The sequence below is a fragment of the Elgaria multicarinata genome, chromosome 16 (genome assembly GCF_023053635.1).
Source record: "Elgaria multicarinata webbii isolate HBS135686 ecotype San Diego chromosome 16, rElgMul1.1.pri, whole genome shotgun sequence".
NCBI classification, from domain to species: domain Eukaryota; kingdom Metazoa; phylum Chordata; class Lepidosauria; order Squamata; family Anguidae; genus Elgaria; species Elgaria multicarinata.
Window position 1 is genome coordinate 15,527,138 of NC_086186.1, and position 23,664 is coordinate 15,550,801.

The 23,664-nt window shown below is 44.4% G+C and overlaps 1 protein-coding gene across 1 annotated transcript in view; it reads left to right on the forward strand.

Annotated features, from left to right (window-relative positions):
* Positions 1 to 389: 389 nt before the first annotated feature.
* Positions 390 to 23,664, forward strand: part of GALK2 (galactokinase 2) — a 72,740-nt gene continuing 49,465 nt past the window's right edge. Inside the window, exons 1-5 of the mRNA XM_063142794.1 lie at positions 390 to 606; positions 3,972 to 4,060; positions 5,874 to 5,997; positions 6,702 to 6,792; positions 20,853 to 20,999. Of these exons, the coding sequence (XP_062998864.1) occupies positions 554 to 606; positions 3,972 to 4,060; positions 5,874 to 5,997; positions 6,702 to 6,792; positions 20,853 to 20,999 (504 nt within the window). The 5' untranslated portion in view covers positions 390 to 553. The remainder of the gene's footprint in view (positions 607 to 3,971; positions 4,061 to 5,873; positions 5,998 to 6,701; positions 6,793 to 20,852; positions 21,000 to 23,664) is intronic.

Below are 23,664 nucleotides of genomic sequence, written 5' to 3' on the forward strand. Positions count from 1 at the left end.
TCTTGAGAGGGTTCCCACGCCTATAATGAAAACATCTCAAGCAGAAATAAAGATGGGTTTACAGACAATGGCAGGGGAATACGAGGAGGAGGAAAAACTGCCCCTTGGATTTCTAGTGGGTAGCCGAGTTCGTCTGTGGCAGCGAAAACAACACCTTCCAGGGCATGGCGATGTTAGTATGTTTCAGTAAAAACATTCAAGAGTCACTGACACATTTGTTTTGGCATAAGCTTTTGTGGACGATGTCCATTTCATCGGATAGTGAGCTGCTAGAAGGGGCTGTCGTGTGGATTTCTCCCAACGCCGCCGTTTGCAGGACTTTTATTTAGCCGGGCAGGTTGTTGACACAAGTTTATGTCTATAGTGAAGCTGGGCGGAGAATGGAAAGAGGAAATGCCGCAGCAGGAAGGACTGATGGTCACTTTTTCCATGCCAGAAGGAAGAAGCTTATGCACACCAGGATCTTAGCCTTTGGGTTTTGACCGCTAGCTGGAGGAGAAAACCCGCCCCGCTGGCATTGGCCTGGGTGGGCAGCAGCTTGGAGAAGTAAAGCATGGCCGGAGATGTCCCTTACACCGCCTCGATCCAGCTGTTGGAGGAGCCCAGGTGCGTGGCTGACTTTCCTCTCCAGTCCCTCCATCATTAACAACATCAGCACCGACAACATCTTAACCGGCAGCAGCCTAGCATCGGTACCACACAGTAAGAAACACTGGGGTTGCATCCAATATTAGTCCTACTTAGAGTAGACCCATTCAAATGAATGGGGCTTAAGTTAGACTAACTTTGGATGCATCACCTAGGGCAGGGAGGGACGGACCCAAACAAGTTTGTTCTGTAGGCATAATCTTTAAGGAAGTCTGCTCTCAAACGCCCATCCTATTAAATGGCCCTGCTTCTGTGATCCACAGCGCTGCTGCAGTCTCTATTTATTTAGGGTGACCATATGAAAAGGAGGACAGGGCTCCTGTATCTTTAACAGCAATGTAGGAAAGGGAATTTCAGCAGGTGTCAATTGAAGTGGGTGAAATTCCCTCTTCATCACAACAGTTAAAGCTGCAGGAGCCCTGCCCTCTTTTGTATCTGGCCACTCTACTATAGCTAGTGTAGCTTTAACTGTTGTGATGAAGAGGGAATTTCACCCACTTCAATTGACACCTGCTGAAATTCCCTTTCCTACATTACTGTTAAAGATACAGGAGCACTGTCCTCCTTTTCATATGATCACCCTAAAATTTATTTATTTATTTATTTATTACATTTCTATACCGCCTAATAACCAGAGCTCTCTGGGTGGTTCACAAACTACAGAAGGTTGTTCTCTACTACAGAACAACCTTCCCCAACTTGGTGCCCTCCCAGAATTCTTGACCAGTGGCTAAGGATTGATGGGAGTTGATCCAAACCAACCTTCTCCCGAAAGGCCCAGGCTCCCCCTAGTCTGGTGCCAGCAACTGATCTCGTGTGTCCCTGGTTTCTGGAGGCAATAATAATAATAATTAATTAAAAAAAATTCTTACCCACCTCTCCATTTTGATCGAGGGGGGGGGAACAACAGTAAGTATAAAATACATAAAATACTGATTAAAAACGTAGTATACATTGCTAAAACATCCTAAAAAAAAATCCTAAACGCTTCCTAAAATTCCACTGGATTCCTCTAGTGAGGATGTGATACCTGTTGTATAGGATCCTAGGACTTATACTACGCCAAACGAATTGTCCATCTAACCCAGCACTGTCTATTCTGACTGCTAGTGACTAATAGGCAAAGCTAACGAAACGGGCGAGCCCCACAGGAACTGCCCCCCCCAAAAGCCAAGCGCAAAGGGGTAGGAAAAGGATGTTTAATGTAATGAAACAACTGTGTTGCATTTTGGACGGTCCAGTCCTTCTTCAGGGCACTGCAGATAATATCTAGCTAAGTAATGTTTATTTGTTTGTTCTTTCAACCATCATGCTCATATCAACTTTACAAATGCATACACCAGCAATAAGCACACAGAAACTACAATACAAAGAAGTAAGATACAAAAAGATACTAAAAAGGTTTTCATTAGAAGGTGCCCACAAATATATAAAAGATTAGTTTTAATACAAAGAATTAAAATAAGAGACACTAAGAATTTACATCTAGTTAAGAAGTGAGTCGGTTTATCTTCTAGATGTGTAAATGTTGGTAAATAGTTTGTATGTTTGGAGCCTCTCATTCTTTATGTGTTATACTTTTATAAATTTATAAATTTATTATGTTGCATTCTAACAAGTGAGACAGTTTATCGTTCAAGCTTTTTATTGGCATTCTGTGGTGTTTTTGTTTGCCTGTTTGTTTGTTTTTAGTATATTATTATTATTATTATTTATTTATATAGCACCATCAATGTACATGGTGCTGTACAGAGTAAAACAGTAAATAGCAAGACCCTGCCGCATAGGCTTACATTCTAATAAAATCATAATAAAACAATAAGGAGGGGAAGAGAATGCAAACAGGCATAGGGTAGGGTAAACAGGCACTGGGTAGGGTAAAACTAACAGTATAAAGTCAGAACAAAATCAAGTTTTAAAAGCTTTAGGAAAAAGAAAAGTTTTTAGCTGAGCTTTAAAAGCTGCAGTTGAACTTGTAGTTCTCAAATGTTCTGGAAGAGCGTTCCAGGCATAAGGGGCAGCAGAAGAAAATGGACGAAGCCGAGCAAGGGAAGTAGAGACCCTTGGGCAGGCGAGAAACATGGCATCAGAGGAGCGAAGAGCACGAGCGGGGCAATAGTGTGAGATGAGAGAGGAGAGATAGGAAGGAGCTAGACAGTGAAAAGCTTTGTAGGTCAACAGGCGAAGTTTATATTGGCTTCTGAAGTGAATACTAATCCAATTTGTATAGTAATGGTGTTTTAATTTTTGTTTGTTTTGTATGTTTTACTGTTTTAAAACATACAGCTATGGAATCTGTTTCAGATATGGAGCAGTCCATACATTTTGTTAATAATAAGTGAATGTTTGTGTGCTTTGAGCCTCTCATTCTTGATTTCTGATTTATGTGACATACAGTGGTGGACATGTGAGTATATAAACGTTATATACTGTCTTTTTAGAGTACCCTGAAGAAGGACCTAAGAGTCTGAAATGTGTCAGAATTCTGTCATTACATTAAACATTCTTTTTTCTATTGCTTTTCCCTTGACTTTTCTGGCAGCGACTGGAAGGGCCTGCCTAAACCCGGGAGAACCACTGCCTGTCAGTGTTGACAGTACTGAGCTAGATGGACCAATGGTCTGACTCAGTACAAGGCAGCTTCTTATGTTCCTATGTTTCCACAGTTCATTACAGAGACCTTTCACATCACCTGTGATACCTGCCCCCTTGTGGTATCAGAGATTGATCCTGGGACCTTCTACATGCAAATTATATATTCTACCACTTAGCTATGGGCCCTGTCCCCACAACATATACCATTTCTCACAATAGTGAGCAGCCATGAATGCAGAAATGAAATAAAGGTCTATCATGGTGCAATCCTATGCATGTCCTATATCTCCCGGCGTGGCTGCTTGGGGAATGCTGGGAGTGAGGACTTTTTTTCTGTATAAACATGCGCAGGACTGCTTCCTTAGTCTACAAAGCTACTGCCAGGCCATGTTTTCAACACTTTCAATATTTGATTGGGTCACATATATCAGATGGATATTTATTTGGATATCTGGTCTGTTTTGTGAAGTTTATGTATAATTGCTAGAAAGTTGTATTTGCGTTTCATATGTGTTTATTGCTATGTGTGTATATATATATATAGAAATCTATGTATGTATATTGAAACAAACTGGAAAAGGAAAAAAGAAAAAATGTGCATAAAATTTTGCCCTTAGTCTACAAAGTGAAACTGGTTAATGCTAAGCTAGTGTGTTGAATCTTATCTCTTGAAATGTGTGCTGGTTTTCTAAAGATACAGTATCTTAAACATGCCAACTGCTTTTCAGACTGCTCAAGCTGAAGAAGACGTTCGTCTCTAAGTTTAAGTCAACTCCCAAGTTTTATGCTCGAGCACCAGGGCGAGTCAACTTAATAGGTAAAAAACAAACCAGTGGGGTGAAACGGAATCCAGTAGATGATATGCATAAACACTACTGGTTGTGCACAACTTTCACATAAAAGTATGCTTTCAGGCTCTGCGCCTTGTTTGTTCTGCCTCTGAGATTTCCACAACGTTACTTCAAGCGATATTAGAACAACTGGAAATCATGAGAGATTCATGATGGTTAGGGAGCAATCTTTTGGCCCCTAGACATTGTCTGAGGAGTCATAGGATGTTGAGGAATTCCTCCTCCGAGATCGGAGACAGTGTGGTACCAACCCCACCCTCTTACTGTGTGGTACCAACCCCGCCCTCTCGCAGCCAGTGTGGAAAAAATGTGCCGTCTGGCCTCTGAGGTCAGAAAAATGACCTGGGAGAGGGAGAAAAAGGGGTGTTTCGGTGGGCAGGGAGGGGAGAAGGCTGGAGAGGCCAAGATACGAGCTATCCCGAGGTCTCTCCAGCCTCCTTCCCCCTTTGAACCACTGATGCTAGAGAGGCAATAAAGTCCGTCTAGTGAAAATTGCAAGGCGGGAGGATGGGGAGCGAAGATTTCCTCCACCTCTCCTTCTGTCCTGCATTGGATGACTTGAAGCCTCTGAGTTCAGAGGCTTCCGATCATCAAGGGCGCAATCAATAGGATTGATGTGTATCTTTATGAAGGTTAATGTGTATCTTTATGTTGGACTGGTCCAAGACCGCTGACTTAGGCAGTGCAGCAATTGGTGTCCACTCCGCCTAAATCATAATAGACACTACCTTAGGCAAGGCAAGTTATTTTGTCACTTGAGACAAATGTATCTGTTTCCATTTGCTTTCCCCTGACCATATACCAATCCCATCATACTATTGCATGTGTGTGTGTGTGGTCCTTTTTGTATGTTTTGTTTGTTCTTATTTTCTTGTAAAATGTGAAGTGGTATAGAAATATTGCTAATCTGAACTGGACCAATATGTAAATTGTATATTCTAGTATATTTGATAGAAATTGGCTCATGTATGAATAATACCGTGTCATATTTATATCCATCTTAGATCTATCACTGTTGCTGGAGACCCAAGTGGCCTTTTACTAGCTTTGCCTGGTTCGCCAGCTACAGCCTGGACAGGGATAGCTTGGCCATGGTGGTCTGGGCATTAGTAACCTCAAGGCTGGATCACTGTAATGGGCTCTATGTGGAGCTGCCCTTAAAGCTGCTCTGGAAGCTGAAGCAAGTGCAGAATGTAGTAGCTTGACTGTTGTTGGGAACTGCCCCTTTTCAGCATATATCTCCTTTGCTGCCTATTTGCTACCAGGCCAGGTTTAAGGCTCTAGTACTAGTGTACAAAGCCCTAAACAACTTGGGACCAGGATACCTGAGAGCTCCATCTCCCTCACCAGCCTGCCCACTGAAGTCATCTGAGGGCGTGTTCCTGGTGGTTCCACATGGACCTACGGTCTGATTGGAATCCACCAAGAGAAGAGCCTCCAGTGTGGTGGCCCCCATCCTATGGAACTTCCTGCCTTTGGAGGTCAAGCAGGCGCCAGCATTGTATTGTTTTCAGCGCCTCCTGAAAACATGAGTGTTACAAGAAGCTTTCCCTGAATGAACGGCCGTGGTTCATTCCTTACCTTGTTCTTTTAAATTGTAATTTTTAATGATGTTTTATTCTCTTTTTATTCTTTTATTCCATTTGTTCACTGCTCTGAAATCTTTGGAAATCTTTGGATTATATTGTAAATAACTAAATAAATATTCAAATGAAAAGGGCTTATTCTGCTGTGGCTGATAAGTTCCAAAATCTTATTAAGATTCTGTTTTGTTGGTAGGTGAACATATAGACTACTGTGGTTATGCGGTGCTCCCGATGGCCATAGAGCAAGATATACTTATAGCAGCTGAACCTCTAAGCATTCCAGTTATCCATCTTGCCAATACGAACTCTTCGTACTTGTAAGTGTTCTATTTATTTCACTCCTCCTCCTCCTCCTCCTCCTCCTCATTATTATTATTATTATTATTATTATTATTGCTGCCTTGAGGCCCAGCATTGGGCAAAAGGCGGGATATAATAGTAATAATAATAATAATAATAATAATAATAATAATAATGATGATGATGGTTATGGCACTATACAACAATTAAAAAACAAGAGTCCCTGGCCACTTGCAATCTAGTAAACACAGTATAAAAGGAAAAAGATTTGGAAGAGGAAAACATTCAAACTCACAACTTGCTGGAAATCGTAGTACAAAACATCTGGAAGGTACCAGTTTGGCAAAGACAGCTGTAGTGTTTACGTCATGTACATGCAGCGACAATAGCAACGTTACATTGATTGGGTGTAATACCAGTGATATTTTATTATTCCCCCCTCCAGATATAATTGATAATCCGCCAGCCTAACTGTGGGCCCTTGTGGTGGCTAAGAATGATTCAAGGCCACCTAACTTCTAATCCATAGCAGGAGAGGAAGGTGGGAAGCCAGAGGTTGAGGAAAATAATATTTTGTCAAAAATACTTTGACAAAGAAATATTGCGTTATCCCTTTGCCAGCAGGTGGCAGCAGTAGGCCGTTTATATTTTTGAAAGCAGGAAATCTATTGATACCCTTTTAGATTTTTATGGGTCGTCCCCCCTGTTTTTCATTTTCTAGGGATTTTAGTACAAATGCTAATGACATTGAGATTAACAGAACAAAACCTTTGTGGCACAACTATTTCCTATGTGGATTCAAAGGAATTAAGGTAAGGCAGATTCACTATGCATCATTCTTGTTGCTGTTACATAAGTGTTTTGTATATGTGCATCATTTAAGTTTTAAAATGAAATAAAATGCAGAATGTATATATTTACCCATATGACGTATCATAGCTGTAAAAATATTCTTCAGTATTCTTGATCAGAATAGGGCAGGATCTACACTACTGCTTTAAAACATTTTATGACAGTAGTGACAACTGTTGGGGCCCAGGACACACTGTATATACAGTGTTCAAACCATTTTCAAAGTGTCATATCCTGCTTGGTGTAGATGAGGCCTAGGTTGCTCTCTCTCTCTCTCTCTCTCTCTCTCTCTTTCATATTTTAAGCATTAAAAAGTTAGCAACATCACATCTTGCTAACAGTCCTTGAAAGACTCTTCAGAGCTCCAAGAATAAAGGAGAAGCATATAAATGAAATGTAACATGGGGATATGATCAACATTTCTCTTATTTTAATATACACAGTTCTTTGAGTTGCCAGATTACAAGCTGGAGATCTAATTTGTCCCTTTAAAAGTTCTGGGGTAGAAGAAGAACAAGGAAGCACAGTGGTGATGCACTTTCCTGTTGCCTTGAAACATGTGAAAGGATGAGATGTCCAGGTTGTCATTATAACTGGATTATGCAGTTAGAGTGTACAAGAAAATGTTTTTCATTTTTGGTTCTCCATTGCTTTTTATTAATAAAGAACACATTCAATTCGTTATTCATGCATGAAAAAACACATTTATTTAATTACCCATGAGTTAAATGAGAGCTTCGACTATTGGGCGGTATAAAAATTGTAATAAATAAATAAATAAATAAAATACTCATATCCCCCCCCCTTTTTTTTGTTACACCTTGTTCTTCTTCGTGGTCTCTATGCATCACACATATGGGCTTTGCGCCTGCGCAGAGACCAGACCGGAACCTTCTATAGCTGAGTGGAACGTTTTTGGCGGGAACCCCTCCCCCACGCTACCGTGCATGTCCATGGGGTTCCCGCCCTTACCTCAGTTCTTCTTCGTCCGCCATTGTGCACAGACCTGTTTAACCGAACCTCTAGCGTTTTTCTTATTAACTTTATTTTCTCTTTTACGATCTTCTTCGTTTTTCGATCTTTTTCTAAGACTCTTCTTACTACTTTTCTTATTTAAAAAATAAAAAAATAAAAAAATATTGTAGATATTTTTCCTCAGCGACTTCGGTCGCGTGAGGCCTGTATGGCAGCTGAAGCCCCGTTTACGAAGTGTGTGAAGTGTGGGGCCAAGCTTCCACCTATTGACGGACACTCCCTCTTTGTCCTTTGTTTGTGCTAAGGCCATATCGTTGAGGCCTGCCATCATTGCATGTCGTTTACAAAACAAACGAGGAAAAGCAGAGCTGACGACTTCCCTCCATCTTGGGGGGAAAAAGCTCTCAGAGCCACGGAGGCTCCTACTATGGATAAAACGGCAGTCAGTAAGTCCGTTACCGACAAAACGGCAGCCAGTAAGACCGTTGATGACCGTTGCACTGAGGTGCCTGAGAATTCCAGAGCGGCTAATAGGGCTCAGATACCCCTAACGCCTGGACGGTCACTGGTGAGTTCCGCGGCCAGGAAAATCTCCAAAAAGGCCCGGACTCCCAATCTTCGACGATCGACAAAACGGCAGCCAGTAAGTCCGTTGATGACCGTTGCACTGAGGTGCCTGAATATTCCAGAGCGGCTAATAGGGCTCAGATACCCCTAACGCCTGGACGGTCACTGGTGAGTTACGTGGCCAGGAAAATCTCCAAAAAGGCCCGGACTCCCAATCTTCGACGATCGACAAAACGGCAGCCAGTAAGTCCGTTGATGACCGTTGCACTGAGGTGCCTGAATATTCCAGAGCGGCTAATAGGGCTCAGATACCCCTAACGCCTGGACGGTCACTGGTGAGTTCCGCGGCCAGGAAAATCTCCAAAAAGGCCCGGACTCCCAATCTTCGACGATCGACAAAACGGCAGCCAGTAAGTCCGTTGATGACCGTTGCACTGAGGTGCCTGAATATTCCAGAGCGGCTAATAGGGCTCAGATACCCCTAACGCCTGGACGGTCACTAGTGAGTTCCGCGGCCAGGAAAATCTCCAAAAAAGGCCCGGACTCCCAAATTTTCTTCGGAAATGGAGCGGCGGAACCGGCTAGGAGTCACTCTACTCCTCCTGCCATACCGACCGCTTCGATACCGAGGCCTCCCTCGGTATCGAGATTCCAGCCGCTACCGATGGCTACGGTACCGACACACCCTCCCAGTCTATCGGAGGGTGAGTTGCGGGATTCGGTTTCAGCGGCCTCTTTCCGAGAGCCTACCAGGCCGTGAGAGGTTCAGGGACTAATCCCTCTACCGCCTTCACCAAGGCACATTCCAAGGCGTCAATGGGAAGGAGCTTCTCAATACTCTTATCCCCAATCAGTATGTGGCGACTATGAATGGGATCGATATCGCCCACTTCCAGGGTGACCACCAGTACCCTCAAGAAGAGTATTATGCGCACCCTTCGTTGCATCATCTACCGCTGCCTCCACCGCCCGCCCACCAATGTCCACGGTGTCGACGCCTCGACACCGTACACAGCCATCGGCATCGACTGCCGCGGTTACCACGATACCGACGGAGCATGTAGACCTCCAGGTGGTTACAGTATCCTTGCCTGAAGAAAATTATTCATCGGATTCTGAATTGGGGTTGTCGGCTACTCCATCGATGCCTTCACCATAAGATGAGGTTCATGACAACGACCCTTCTTCCCCTTCCGACGATATGGTCAGATCTTCTGACCATATGCTTAGAATGCCTCAGGCATTAGGACTGGTGATCCAGCACCACATGCTTTAAAGCAAATGGCTCAATTATTTTGGAAAACACCGGCTATGACTCAAGCCACATCGTAAAGGCTAGAGACCCTCTATCGAGTCTAAGAAGAAAATGTACAGTTTCTGGTCCAACATCCCAAACCTAATTCGATCGTAGGGAGTCGGCTCAAGGCCGCTCACAGAAGGCACATTCTGCACCCGTGGACAGAGAGGGCAGAAAGTTGGACCTTACGGGCCGGAGGATTTACTCCTCTGCTTCTTTGGGCATCAGCCTACGAGGCTACCATGGCACGATATCAGCTCTTCCTCTGGGAGAAAATAGGATCACTATGTGAACATCTCCCAGAGGACAAAAAAGAGCGGGCATGAGTCTTCCAAAGTGAAGCTTCAGCCATAGCCAGGCAGCAAGTGTCGACAGCGCGACACCAAGTTGACTGCCATTCCAAGTCGATGATGGGACCCGTGTCCTTGAGGAGACATGCTTGGCTCCGTTCCGCTAATCTGGCTCATGACACCAAAGCCAGGATTGAGAACATGCCTTACGATGGCGAGGGCTTGTTTAATAGCAAGACGGACAAGACCTTGGACTCTATATACAAGGCTTGCACAATAGCCAAGAAAATAAGTTTCTCTGCTCAGCCTGCCCAATACAAGCTGAGACGGTGAACAAGACCGCCTGCTCAACAACAACAGCAGCGGCCCTACTATCAAAGCCAACAGAGGCAGCAACAACAACAACTCCAGAGTAAGCGGCCATATCAGTCTACATTTCAACAAGACAAGCGTCAGCCTGACTTCACCAAGAAGCAGCGAGTTTGACTTCTTTGTCCCACGTCCACCTCCCTTTCCCCATTACCATCAATGGCAGTCAATAACATCAGACTCCTGCGTGCTCACTATCATCAACTCGGGGTATGCCATCGAGCTCGATGTCCTTCCTCCTTCTTCGGGGGTGAAAGTAACGGCGCCATCCCTTCCTCTGCTTCCGGAGGTACAGACCTCTGCTATCGAAGAGAGCCATCTCTCCCGTACCCGCAGAGGAACTCAACCAGGGTTTTTTCTCGTGCTACTTCACGGTCCCGAAGAAATATGAGGTCTTCGGCCGATCATGGACTTAAAGCAGTTAAACAAATTCATCATTCCAAGGAAGTTCCGTATGACAACGGTTACTTTTATTCTGCAGCTCCTACACTTGGACGATTGGCTTCTGGTAGCGGACAGCAGTTGCACGCTCCAGAACGACATTTCAACCACCCTCAACCTGTTGGACTTGTTGGGTTTGTGGGTCAACGAGGAGAAATCCATCTTGACCCCACATCAGAAGCTCGACTTTATAGGGGTAACCCTATCGTCTCGAGATGGGAGAGCATACCTGCCCTCGACTAGAGTGAGCACCCTTCAAGATTTATCCATCGCTACTGAGAGCCGCCGAAAGGTTTCGGCATGGACAATTCAGAGGCTATTAGGCTTGATGCAGTCATCAGGTTTGCAAGACTTAGAATGAGAATATTGCAAGCCTGGGTTTTAAGAACTTTCGATCTTCGAAACACTCCTTCGGTAACGATCACGACGGATGCATCGTTGATCGGATGGGGAGCACACTGCGACTCCCTCACAACTTAGGGCCGTTGGCCTCTTTCCCAGAGGGAACATCATATCTACCACCTAGAACTGCTAGCGGTGGAGAATGCAATAAGAACTTTTTCACAATTGATCGAGGGCTGAATCGTCCTGATCGCAACAGACAACACCACAGTAGTGGCGTACATCAACAGACAAGGTGGGACAAAGTCTCATCCTCTGAATCGATCGGCACTCAGGATTTGGAACTGGTGCATAAAGAGAAATACTCACCTGACGGTGACCCATGTAGCGGGCAATGAAAACGTCATCGCGGACGCCCTCAGCAGGTCTTTCCACGTCGACCACGAATGGGAGCTCGATACCGAAGTAAGTGGCGTTCTCTTTCGGTACTGGAGCCTCCCTGCTGTCGATGTCTTCGCTACCGAAGAAAACGCAGCTTGTTCCAGGTTCTGCAGCAGAGCAGGAAGAGGAAAGCACTCGCTAGGAGATGCTTTCACCAGAACCTGGAAAGGAAATCTTCTTTACATCTTTCCTCTGTTTTCCACTGTTGACGAAGGTGCTGGCCAAAATCCAGTCGGACAGGTCGGACTGCATCCTTATCACACCGTGGTGGCCTCGACAGACGTGGTTCTCCACGCCCTTCGACTGTCGGACGGGAATTACATCAGATTCCCGCCGATACCGACACTGTTGTCTCGACACCAGGGCAGGGTTCGACACGCAAACCCGTCGACCCTCAAGATGATGGCATGGAGGATATCATCCACTCCTCCTCTCGTATCAAAGATTTATCTGTAGACCATATATTTTTGGCATCACTAAAGCCTTCAGCAAGAAAATCTTATGCGGCAAAGTGGCAAAGATTTCAAACTTTTGCCTTGGAAAACGATCAAGCACCTGAATCTTGCCCTTTAGCGTTAATCCTCAAATACCTACTGACACTTTATCAGCAGGGACTCGAACTCACTTCCATCAGAGTTCACTTAGCAGCTATTACGTCTTTCATCGAGGCATGATTGGGTTTTACACCTTTTGTGCATTCAACATCGAGGAGATTTTTAAAAGGGCTTAAAAATATGGTACCGACAGTAAAGAGTATCGTTCCACCATGGAGCCTATTAGTGGTGTTACAGGCATTGACAAAGAAGCCCTTCGAGCCCATGGCCTTATCTGACCTTAGGCTTCTAACATTCAATACTGTCTTTGTAGTAGCCATCACTTTTGCTAGACGTGCAAGTGAGCTTAGAGCTCTCAAGATAGTTGCTCCTTACACTATCTTTCACAAAGATAAGGTTGTGTTACGCACAGACCCTGCCTTCTTGCCTAAGGTAGTGTCAACTTTTCATCTGTCCCAATATATCACTCTACCAGCTTTCTTTCCGAATCCTACATCACCTGTAGAGTCTGCTTTACATACACTTGATGTAAGGAGAACTCTTGCCTTTTACAAGGCTAGGACAGGGATTTTAACAAAAAACAACAACAACAACAACAAAAACAACAACAAAGCAATTGTTTATTTGTTATGGGGAGCCTTATAAGGGACTCCCTGTTTCATGCCGGCGTCTGTCACGCTGGATTGTAGAGACAATTGAACTTGCCTACTCTATCTCTAAACTAGAGCTGGTGAAACCTGTGACAGCTCATTCTACCAGAGCCGTCGCAACATCTGTGGCTTTCGGCAGAGGTGTTCCTTTGACAGAAGTTTGTAGAGCTGCAACGTGGTCCACTCCATCCACGTTTGTTAGGCACTACAGTTTGGGCACCCATGCGAGGCAGGACTGCTCATTTGAAGGACAGTGCTCTCGGAGATCTTCAGATGATGCACCAACCCACCTCCAAATATATGTCAGCTTGCTACTCGCCCATATGTGTGATGCATAGAGACCACGAAGAAGAAATGCAGGTTGCTTACCTGTAACTGTAGTTCTTCGAGTGGTCATCTATGCATTCACACAACCCACCCACCATCCCCACTTGGTGGTGTGAGACTTATAAATGACACAGTTATATGTGGAATGTACTTTATTTTATTTACACTCATGTTTATGGGGGCACAATGTCGGACTCCTGTAAACTGAGGTAAGGGCGGGAACCCCATGGACATGCACGGTAGCGTGGGGGAGGGGTTCCCGCCAAAAACGTTCCACTCAGCTATAGAAGGTTCCGGTCTGGTCTCTGCGCAGGCGCAAAGCCCATATGTGTGAATGCATAGATGACCACTCGAAGAACTACAGTTACAGGTAAGCAACCTGCATTTTTTTGTGCTGTCTGCAGTGGCAGCAGAACTTTCCTCACTACCATGTTATTTACCCACAATGCTCTGGAGTTTGGGAATGGGTAACTGGTGGTGCCATTTTGGGGGGGGGCAGCCGGTGTTCGACCCCTTCCTTTTCACAGTGCCCTGGAATGGCAGAACATCAAGGGCATTGTGGTTAAATATCAAAATGCAGCCACCAGGAGCGGCTGCCAAAAATAGCTCTAGTGTTACCACCATTGTTGAAGAGCAGTAAGTCCCCACTCTACCCCCAAATGCCATTCATATTCATTCATTTATCTGTGCATTTCTCCCAGAACATGTAAAAAATGAACTACATAAACCAATTTGGTTCAGTTCTTCATTTGTTCCAAAATCCATGTACAGCCCCATTATCTAGCAGGTTTCTAAGCTGTTGTGAAAAGAAAACCCTGGTAATATTAATTACGTCAGTGCAGATGTAACACTAAATTCAAGTTTATGGCCTGTTCCCAATCACTTAACTATGACTAATTGATCAGCAGCGTAATGTCTACACGCTGGGCAAATAACATTGCAGCAAGTATGGTGGCACATGCACTTACCACTGGAATGGCTTTATGGCTGTAGTCCTGAGCAAGCTGAGTTGGAAGTAAATAGCATGAGTGTAGCATTGAGAGCTGGTGTAGCCAAGTGGCTAAGACTAGCCAGGGAGCCCTTGAATCACATTGCACCTGAGCTGTGAACTTGTAAGGTGACCTCAGCCAAGCCACTATTCTCTCAGCCTAACCCCACCTCTGATGTATGGGGATAATGATACTGCCCTACTATAGAAGGCTGTTAAGATATATATGAAGCCTTTCAAAAACTAGATACGTGCTACATAAATGCTATGCGTGATTATTGTTTATGCAGGAGTACATGGGATTTACTCCTGCATAAACACAGTTAGGATCAGACTGCAAAAGCTGTTAATTCTGCCCAACTCTTGCATTTTTGCTACATTTCACCAATGGTGTTTACTTAAATAACATATAATTAAATCAAAAATGCATGTCACTAAATTTAAAGGGCTTGCCAATCAGCCAATATAGCCACTAGTCCTGATGGCTAGATGCAACCTCCAGTATCAGAGGCAGTATGCATATGTACACCAGTTGCTGGGGAACATGGGCGGGAGGGTGCTGTTGAATTCATGTCCTGTTTGTGCGTTTCCTCTGGGCAGCTTGTTGGCCTCTGTTTGAACAAACGCTGGACTAGATGGACCCTTGGTCAGATCCAGCATGGTTCTTCGTATGTACTGGTTTTATCCATCCCTGCTGCAAAGCTATTTTTACCAGTTTTGGGACCTTCCATATAAAGGAAGGTTATATAAAATAGTGCTGGGGGTGGGGGAATAAACACAAATGCACCACAAGCTCTTAAGAGACACAATCAGATGCTAGTTCTGAGAGAATCCAATGCTATAGTCTGTTTATATTAAATTGAACATGTTATACTTTTGGAAGAGGTGTGCTGCAAAGCTTGGTAAAATCCCCCTTTCAGTTTGGAATCGAGACACCCTCCTTTCTCCCTCGGTTTAAACATTGTGTGATAAGTTTGCAAGTCTGATCCACTTTCAAGGCAATTTAGTTGATCAGTTTCTGGTTAAGTATAGGACTTGGACTTCTCGCTTCCTGCCCAGTCTTGTCTTCTGATGTTTTACATGGCATTGGCAGCAATAGTCTTTGAGTGAATAGTTTGTTTGTGTGTCTAAGAAGTGGAATTTTTTGCGGGTAATTTGTGGTGGTGGACAGAACGTGTTTAACTAGAGCTCTTTTCTGTGGCTGTTGCAAGAATTCTGCTATTTGTAGAAAGCTGCCTAATATTGGAATTATGTCAAGAGGGGGGAAATTAGACCTTTTAAAATAAATGGGGCTCTCCAGAATTGCAAGCTTTTTCTTGGAAATATGCAGCTTAAGTATACTATTTATTTATTCATTTATTTATTATTTATTTAAAGCATTTTTATAGTGCCGCCTCACCATTTCTGGCATCGAGGCGCTTTACAATAACATATAAAACAATTCCATTAAAACCCTCAACCCACATTAAGACAATTCCATTAAAGTATATGCATGTAAGAACATAAGAATTTGCTTTGCTGGATCAGACCAGCATTCTATTTCCAGCAGTGGCCAGCCAGATATGCTTCTGGAAGCTTATGAACAGGAGATAGATAGCAGCCTTCTCCCATTTCCCCCAGCATTTGATATTCAGAGGCATAATTCTACTGACCATTTATTTATTTATTTATTTAAGGATTTTTATGCCGCCATTCAGCCAAAAAAGGCTCTCACTGGAGGCCTCTGCAGAGACAGTTGGTGGCAGGAGGGAGGGGGCTCTCAGCTGGAGCTGGACCCAGGCACGGTGGAGAGGTGCCTGGCTGCTGCTTCCTCCCTCACTGGTGGCCTCTCCAGAGACAGTTGGTAGCAGGAGGGAGGGGGCTCTGAGCTGGAGCTGGACCCAGGCATGGTGGAGAGGTGCCTGGCCGCCGCTTTCTCCCTCACTGGTGGCCTCTGCAGAGACAGTTGGTAGCAGGTGCAGTACGTCTCTCCTATCATGGCTATTCATCATTTCCTCCATTATATCCCCACAATCCTTTTAGGCTGTAATCAAGTGGTGGGGAACCTATGGTCTGGGGACCATATGAAGACCCAAGCCTATTTTCCTTTGGACCTCTGGCCACTTCACAAAACTCTGCCCACATTGGCCCATTCTCCACCCACTTGTGGCTCTGCCTACAACCTCTGTTAAATTTAGGACTCCCAACAGGTTTTGATCGACATAATGCAGAACCTGACAAGAAAAAAGGTTCTTGTAAACACTTACTATGGAGTAAGCTCCATTAAATATGAGACTTCTGAGCAAATATGCGTAGGATTGCATTGGTAAGATCCTTCTAAGCTAGTGGCCATTCGTATACCAGTGGCTTCTCAACTGTGAACAGATGAAGCTGCCTCATTCTCAGCTAGTCCATCTGGCCAGTGTTGTCTGCTCGGATTGGCAGCAATATTTTCCATCCTTTCTACAAGTTTAGCAATTGTCTTTGCTATGTTTTAATCTGTGGTTTAATTTTAAAATGCACCAGTCCACATGCCCATAGTCAGCTGAAGTTTCTTGAACAAAGCCTATATCCACCAGTTGCTAGGGAACATGGGCAGGAGGGTGCTATTGCACCCGTGTCCTGCTTGTGGGTTCCTGTTTGAGAGCTGGTTGGCCACTGTGTGAACAGAATACTGGACTAGGTGAACCCTTGCTTTGATCCAGCATGGCCCTTCTTCTGTTCTTCTGAGTCTCATACGATTGACAAAACAGTAAATAATGGAATAACTGTGCAGTGTTACAGATAGATAGAATAGATAGATAGATTTCAATGGAGTTTAGGCCTGTACATATCTACATTGAGTTCAGTGGAGTTCAGTCCGAGATAAATGACTACAGGATTGCAGTTGCCAGCCTAAGGCATCTCCCAAGTTTTGAATACAGAGCGGAATTTCACAGCTAATATTCTTCTTTCTCTTATAAAGTGTCATAGTGGGAGTGGACTACATTCTCAAAGTATATTTGGGAGAGATACTAAATTTCATGTCTCAAACTTAATGTCCACAGATACCTCTCTTGGTTCTCACCAGGCTCCCTGCTCCTCCTGATTTTTGTTTTATTTCTTAATTTATTTTTTTAAATAACTGGGATGTTTATATACTGCAAACAGAATGCACCTCGTAATTAGATTCTTGGGCAAGTTACTTTTCTTTTAGTCTCTCCAGTTTGCCTTTCCGGAAATGAGTGTTTTGTGAGCGGTCATGCTCACCGTGGCAGCCATTTTGTGGATGGGCAAGCCCCCATGACACGCTCTCAAAATTCCAACTGTGCCCCAAAAGGTTGGGGGCCCTGTACTAAATAGTCATTCCTATCACTGAGATTTCCAAAGTACAGGGAAGATGTTATGTTGTATCCTCTTGAACCTCAGTTTCCCAGATTTTCTGCTTAGTTCTATATTTCAAGTATAGATAAACCAGATTATCTATGGGACAGAAGGCAAGTAGATACGTGGAAGAGGGGTTGCAGCAAGGTTACAAGGACTTTATTGGAAAGCTGAACAAAATTCCCGGAAATCTGTCTTAAATAGTTGTTAGCCATTGAAGTAAGGCCCCGTGTCTGTTTCACGTGTGATTGGCCAGAGAATGAATCATTTCCATACCATCTGCAGCGGAACTGAAAAAACAAAACAAAAAATGATGTTCTTTCCTACGAATCAGAAAAATATATTTTCAGCCCTCTGTGGAGCAGGTGATTATGGCTTCCAAAAATTGAGGCCAGGAATTTAAATGATTTCTCCACCAGGCCACCGAAGGAGGGATTCCTAGGAAGCAAAATAAAAATCTGCCAAAAATGAAGCTGAAATTGCTTCATTGGCCACTAGCACTGCAAAAGCGCAGGAAAAAAAAGGTGCACAACTGAGAAGTTGGCCATCTGCTTCCTGGCTGAAGAGCAAAATACACACACAACTAAAATGGCATCGTCCTGAAAGCTGACAATCGTAGCATGGGAAGCGGCTGAACTGATGGAATTATAAGAGATCATATTACTCCTTTGTTGGAGCCATTGAAACTGCTAGACTTTAACCTCGAAAGTCCCAGTGGATCAGAGTCTCAGCAGGAATAAGTTAACCATAAAGTTCAATTGGGTTGAGATCCCAGTTTTCTTCAACTATTACTCCAATAAACAGCCTCTGGAACTATTTGTCGATGCATTCATTGCATCATGATGCAACTTTATAATTGGCTGCATGGCACTGAATGTGGCATCTGGAATCACTGTCTCCATTGGCAAAATCCATGTTTCTAGTCCCTATTGCCTTGGAGAACAACGAGGAAGTGTCCACCATCTTGTAACGTAGCCCCGTGTCAGAACAACTTATTTCCTGGTAAATATGCATAAAACCAAGCTGGTTGAAATAGTATAGAAACCATACAACTTCCAATGCATATGTACACATGCACTCACGCAGAGATGCATGTAAAAACACAACTTTATGCAGGGCCCCGTTTCTTGATGAAGTGGTAAGTGTGTGTGTGTGTGTGTGTTTGTTTGTATGTATTCTATTTTCAGCCTTCTTGAAAGAGGTTCGCAGTGGAATAAATATTTGCAACATACCACTTTGTTCTAAAAATATAAACTCATTAGTTGTCATGAAAAGCAAAGCCACTTCAAATGTGTTCTGCCAATTTTTAGCTGGGAAAGGTAATCTTTAGCACTAAAAACATTTACTATATCATACTGTCCAGCGGCATATGCTATCTGTTTGGTTACCAGTGTGAATGATAAATACCAACCACAATTCCCTACCCTTGTGATTATATTTGATATTTATTAATTTTGCCTCTATCTGAGCCAATAAGAAAAGTGCATTTGATGTCTATTTGATTTGACATGTTGGCATCCTGTTTGGCGTATGACCTACCTGTAAAACTTCCATTTGGCTAAAACGGGGGTCTTTGATTGACAATGTGGAGTTCTGGGGAAATTGTTAACATATTTTAGCTTATGGGTTGAGGTTGCTGGCCCCGGGCGTTTGTCTGCTGCTCATACACTCAGAGTCTGGGAGTCAGAGTGATTACTTTATAGGGTAAGCCACAGACCACTTCAGTTGGCTCTGCCCCATTAAAGCCAAGGAGGCTAACTCAGTTTGAGTGTAAGTCCTCCAGTTTCAGTTAGAATGGGCCGCCTTTTCCAAGCCTGATCCATAAATTGTATTGAAATCACTTGCTGCTGCAAAAGTAGTCTGCAGAGCATGCTGCTTAGGTATTTTCAGATAGAAATCCTTTTTCTTTTTTTTACAGGTTGGCTCTCGTTCAATACAGTGATGCTCTGTGCCTCCAAACAGGTGCCCTGTGATTTTTTTAAAAATGGCTATGGTTTTTTGCTTTGGATTTCCCCTTAGCTGCTTGGCAAACACCTGTTATCAGGTGCTCAGGTCTGATTGCTAGCAAGTACTATGGAACAAGCAAGGGGTTGTTCAAGCAGGCAGCCTGGAAGCACAGTAGAATATCCTGGTGCCCTCATTCAACAATGACTTATTCATATTGAAAGAGAGCTGCAGACCTAGAAGTCCAGAGGATTACCCTGGTGCCCTCACTCGGCAGTGACTTGCTCATACTGCGAAATGGCAGTAGACTTGGGAGCTTTAGAGCAGGCTGTGTTCTGCCTAGCCCAAGTCCCATCTTGGTGCCTAAGCAGAGGTTGAGATAAGTTGGTGCCATCCAGTCATGGGCTGACCATGGACAGGAGAATAACGATACCAGTTGGGTATCTGGACTGTCCAGAAAACCAGGTTCTCACGGGGAAGTTAGGTCAAGGATAATGGAGCAGTCCAAAGGCAGGTGTCATTCCAGAAACAAGATCTAGCAGGGTTCCAGGTGTCTGTAGCACAGGAGTTCGGTCAGTGTGGGAAGCAAGGTCAAGAGGCTGGGTTGCACAGGACTGAGCTGGAGACTTGTATTGTTACAGTAACCATCAGACCTTTACTTTCTTGAGTTGGTGGACACCTTTGAAATTTTGAGAGGGTGTCATGGGTGCTCTTACAAAATGGCTGCCTTGGGGGGCTTGCCAATTTACAAAATGACTGCCATGATTATGTGACCGGTCACATAATACATTTCCCAGAAGGCCAATTGGTGAGACTAAAAGAAAAGGAACTTGGCCAAGAACCTAATTACAAGACAGAAGTGGGGTCCAAGCTCTAAACACAAAATCACTCTTTTGAATCCAAATAAAGATGGCACTGGAGGGCAGTTTGCAACATGCCAGCCTTCTAGGTTTTTTATTTCTTTTAATTAAAAAAAATCTTTAGAAAAAAATAAAAATCAGGAGGAGCAGGGCATCAAGAGAAATGTCTGCGGGCACACTGGTGTCCACAGACCCCTTGTTGGAGACCACAGAATTAGAAGATGCCTTCAAATAGAGGACTGTCTGCTGTAAAGTAGGACACACAGCCTCCCAAAGGGATGAAGGCGTACCACCTGACCTCCACTTGTTAAAAGCAGCTTGCTTATTGGTCTGGCTGTTTCACTGTAGATCCCCCCTCCCCCCGTAGTCAGAACTAGGCAGGGTCTTAGAAGTGGTGCCTTTTTAGGCCAGGATCAGAATCCACGGCGGGCTTGTATCTTGAAAGAACTCAGCAGCTTTGGGCATCAGACTCCAAATGTTATATCGCTCCCATGAGAACATATGCAGAAATGGTGCCATCCTGTCTGGATCCTGCCCCAGTGTTACTGTAACAGCTGGTCCTTCTTTATTCCATGTGGACAATGTGGGTCTAGATGAATCTTGACCATCAATGTTGTTTTCTCTTACTGCTAGGAGCATTGCAGTCTTGACTGCCCAAGCGGAATGAACTGCCTTATTGAAGGCACCATCCCCCCGAGCTCTGGGCTTTCCAGTTCCAGTGCTTTGGTCTGCTGTGCAGGACTAGCGACCCTGATGGCAAATGGAAAGAGTCTTCCAAAGGTAAAAAAGAAAAGAAAGTGAGTTGTGTGTGTGTGTGTTGCTACCTGTCGTGTTTCTCAGAACACTCCTGCTTCCGATGGGAGGCAAATGACCAGGCTTGCTAAGTAATCTACAAAGCTTTTATTAAGCAACAAACGTCTCTTCTACCTGAATAGAGTCTGACCTCTTGGAAATGTCCCTCTAGGCAAAACTATGCAAACTAAGCAAGACAATTGTCTGTTCAAGAAGAATAGGAAGGTACTTCTCTAACGCCTGTAACTTCAGAGCGCCTGGTGCGGAGGCAGGTTTGGGCGTAATCGAACCGACTTTCTCACACCTTCCTTCTGTGCTGTGCGTTTTAGCTTCTGGCGGACCATAGCATCAGCTAGCTTGTCAGGACGCTCACCTCCGGAAGAGACCTCACTTCCCACTGAGTGTGTAGGATTTGGCCTTGAGGAGATAAGCTCTGGAGAGGGCTGACTTCCAGCTGGGGAATTGCCCGTGAGAGCTTCCTCCCCCACTGGTACAGGCTGGCTGGTGTCTGGTGCTGCGTCTTCTAGTTCTGAATCCGATTCTGATTGATTACCTGAAACATCTTCTCCCAAAACAAGGGCAGTAGGGTTAGACATTACACTACCTAGTGGTAAAAAGGGGAAAGTGTTTCTTTTAGAATAGTTAGAACTGAGCATGCTCCAGGCCTGCGCTTTTGGGCAGGGTTACAAGATGGATGCCAAACAGAATTGTGTGAAAGAATCCCTGGTTGATCTCTTCATCCATCTTATAACCACACCCAAAAACGCAGGCCTGGAGCATGCTCAGTATGACATGTGTAGCCTACACCAGTAAGATGAAAGGACATCTGGTTTATCTCTTTGTACAGTTCTGTTTGGCATCCATCTTGTAACCGCGCCCAGTGAGCACAGGCCTGGAGCATGCGTAGTTCCAACTATGTTAAAAGAAACACTTTTGCCTTTTTATCACTAGGTGGCAACACATAGCATACATTACAGAGGAAAAGGAGGGTGGGAGAGTGCAGTCTATAAAAGACCATGTTAAAATTCAAGATTGTTCATATGTACAGACATTAAAAGCTAGGCAAAGGATTGTTTTCACAGTGAGCTGTTGGAGGGCTCATTACGTCAGCGACGCAGCTAAACCTGATCCTTGGGGCCAAAGTCCAGGGCCTTGCAGCACACCCCAAAATGACCATCCAGCCAGTTGATTTGGACAGCAGAGGCAAACCCAGTTTATTTCTAGAGTCATGATGGTGCTATGATTTAAACGAACTGAAAATGCAAATCAGCACACGTTCAGCGTTTTTTTGGTGTGTGTTTTTGTGGTCAGCGTTGGCAACAGTTCTGTTGTTTATAGTAGTAGGAACGTAGTAGCAGATGTAAAGCATGGATTGGCAAGGTGCAGGGAAGAGAAATATTAATTGTGTGCTTCACAGTTGTTATAATACACCTAGCCAAAATGCCTATACGTACCAGTTTCTGGGGAACATGGGCGAGAGGGTGCTGTTGTACTCATGTCTGTGTTGTGGGATTCCCACAGGCAGCTTGTTGGCCATTGTGTGAACAGAATGCTGGACTAGATGGGCCCTTGGACTGATCCAGCATGGCTCTTCTAATATTCTTATAGCCATCTAAAGCAGGGTGGTGATGTGGCTAAGTTTGTTAAGTCCAAGATCTAAACTTACCTAGTTGCATCGCGCTGCATAATGAATCAAGCATCTTTGGGCATGCTCTGGCTTGAAAGAAAAGAGACATACATGCAAGCTGCAAAAGGAGAACATGCCGATATGAGAGGCTGGTCTTTGAAGACTGTCTCGAAACTCCAGTTGGTACAAATTCCACAGCTACGTGGCTCGTTAGCACTAACTGCAGGAAATGCATCTAGCCAGCATTGAGGGTACAATGGCTTCCTATTTGTTTCCTGATTAGGATGGACATGTGTCCATTGGTAAAGTGAGGGCATAATGTCATTCAGGACTACCATCTATCTCATAGGGATAGAACCGAGGGCCGAATTCTGCCCTCTTGGGGTCCCAGAGTGGGGTTCCCCCAAAGCCTACATCCCCTCCTCCCACCCCCTTTCCACCAGCCACTGAGCGTTTGATGATTTCCTGGCCCTTGTGCATTCCCCCCACCCCAATTCTAAAAAGCTAAAACGCCTCTCTAAGGCTTAGTTACTGGCAGTAAGAGTGTTACGCTGCAATATGCTGGGTTTTGTTTTGATTTTTGGGTTTTGACTCCACCCCTTTTACCTTTGGCCCTTCCCCCTTTGCCTTTGCCCCACTCACCACTAGAATGCCCGCCACCCACCCACCCAGCTTCTCTGAAATTGAATTTAGCCCTTGGACTAAAAGCAGTTCTCCAGCTCTGATCTGTCCCTTCCAGTGGCCCCCAGTGGAACATAAGAGCCCTGCTGGATCAGACCAAGGGTCCATCCATTCCAGCATTCTGTTCATACAGTGGCCAACCAGTTGTTGACCAGGATGCAACAGCACTCTCCCACCCATGTTCCCCAGCAACTGATGCATATAGGCTTCCTGTCTGCTGCCTTCTTCTAAATTAACTGCCGACACTCTCAAGTGCTTCACTTTGGAAATCTCCAGGGCTCTTGATGGGTTTGCAAGAAAAGGAGTAAAAATGTATGATGGACATTCTGTTCCGTAGTAGTTCAG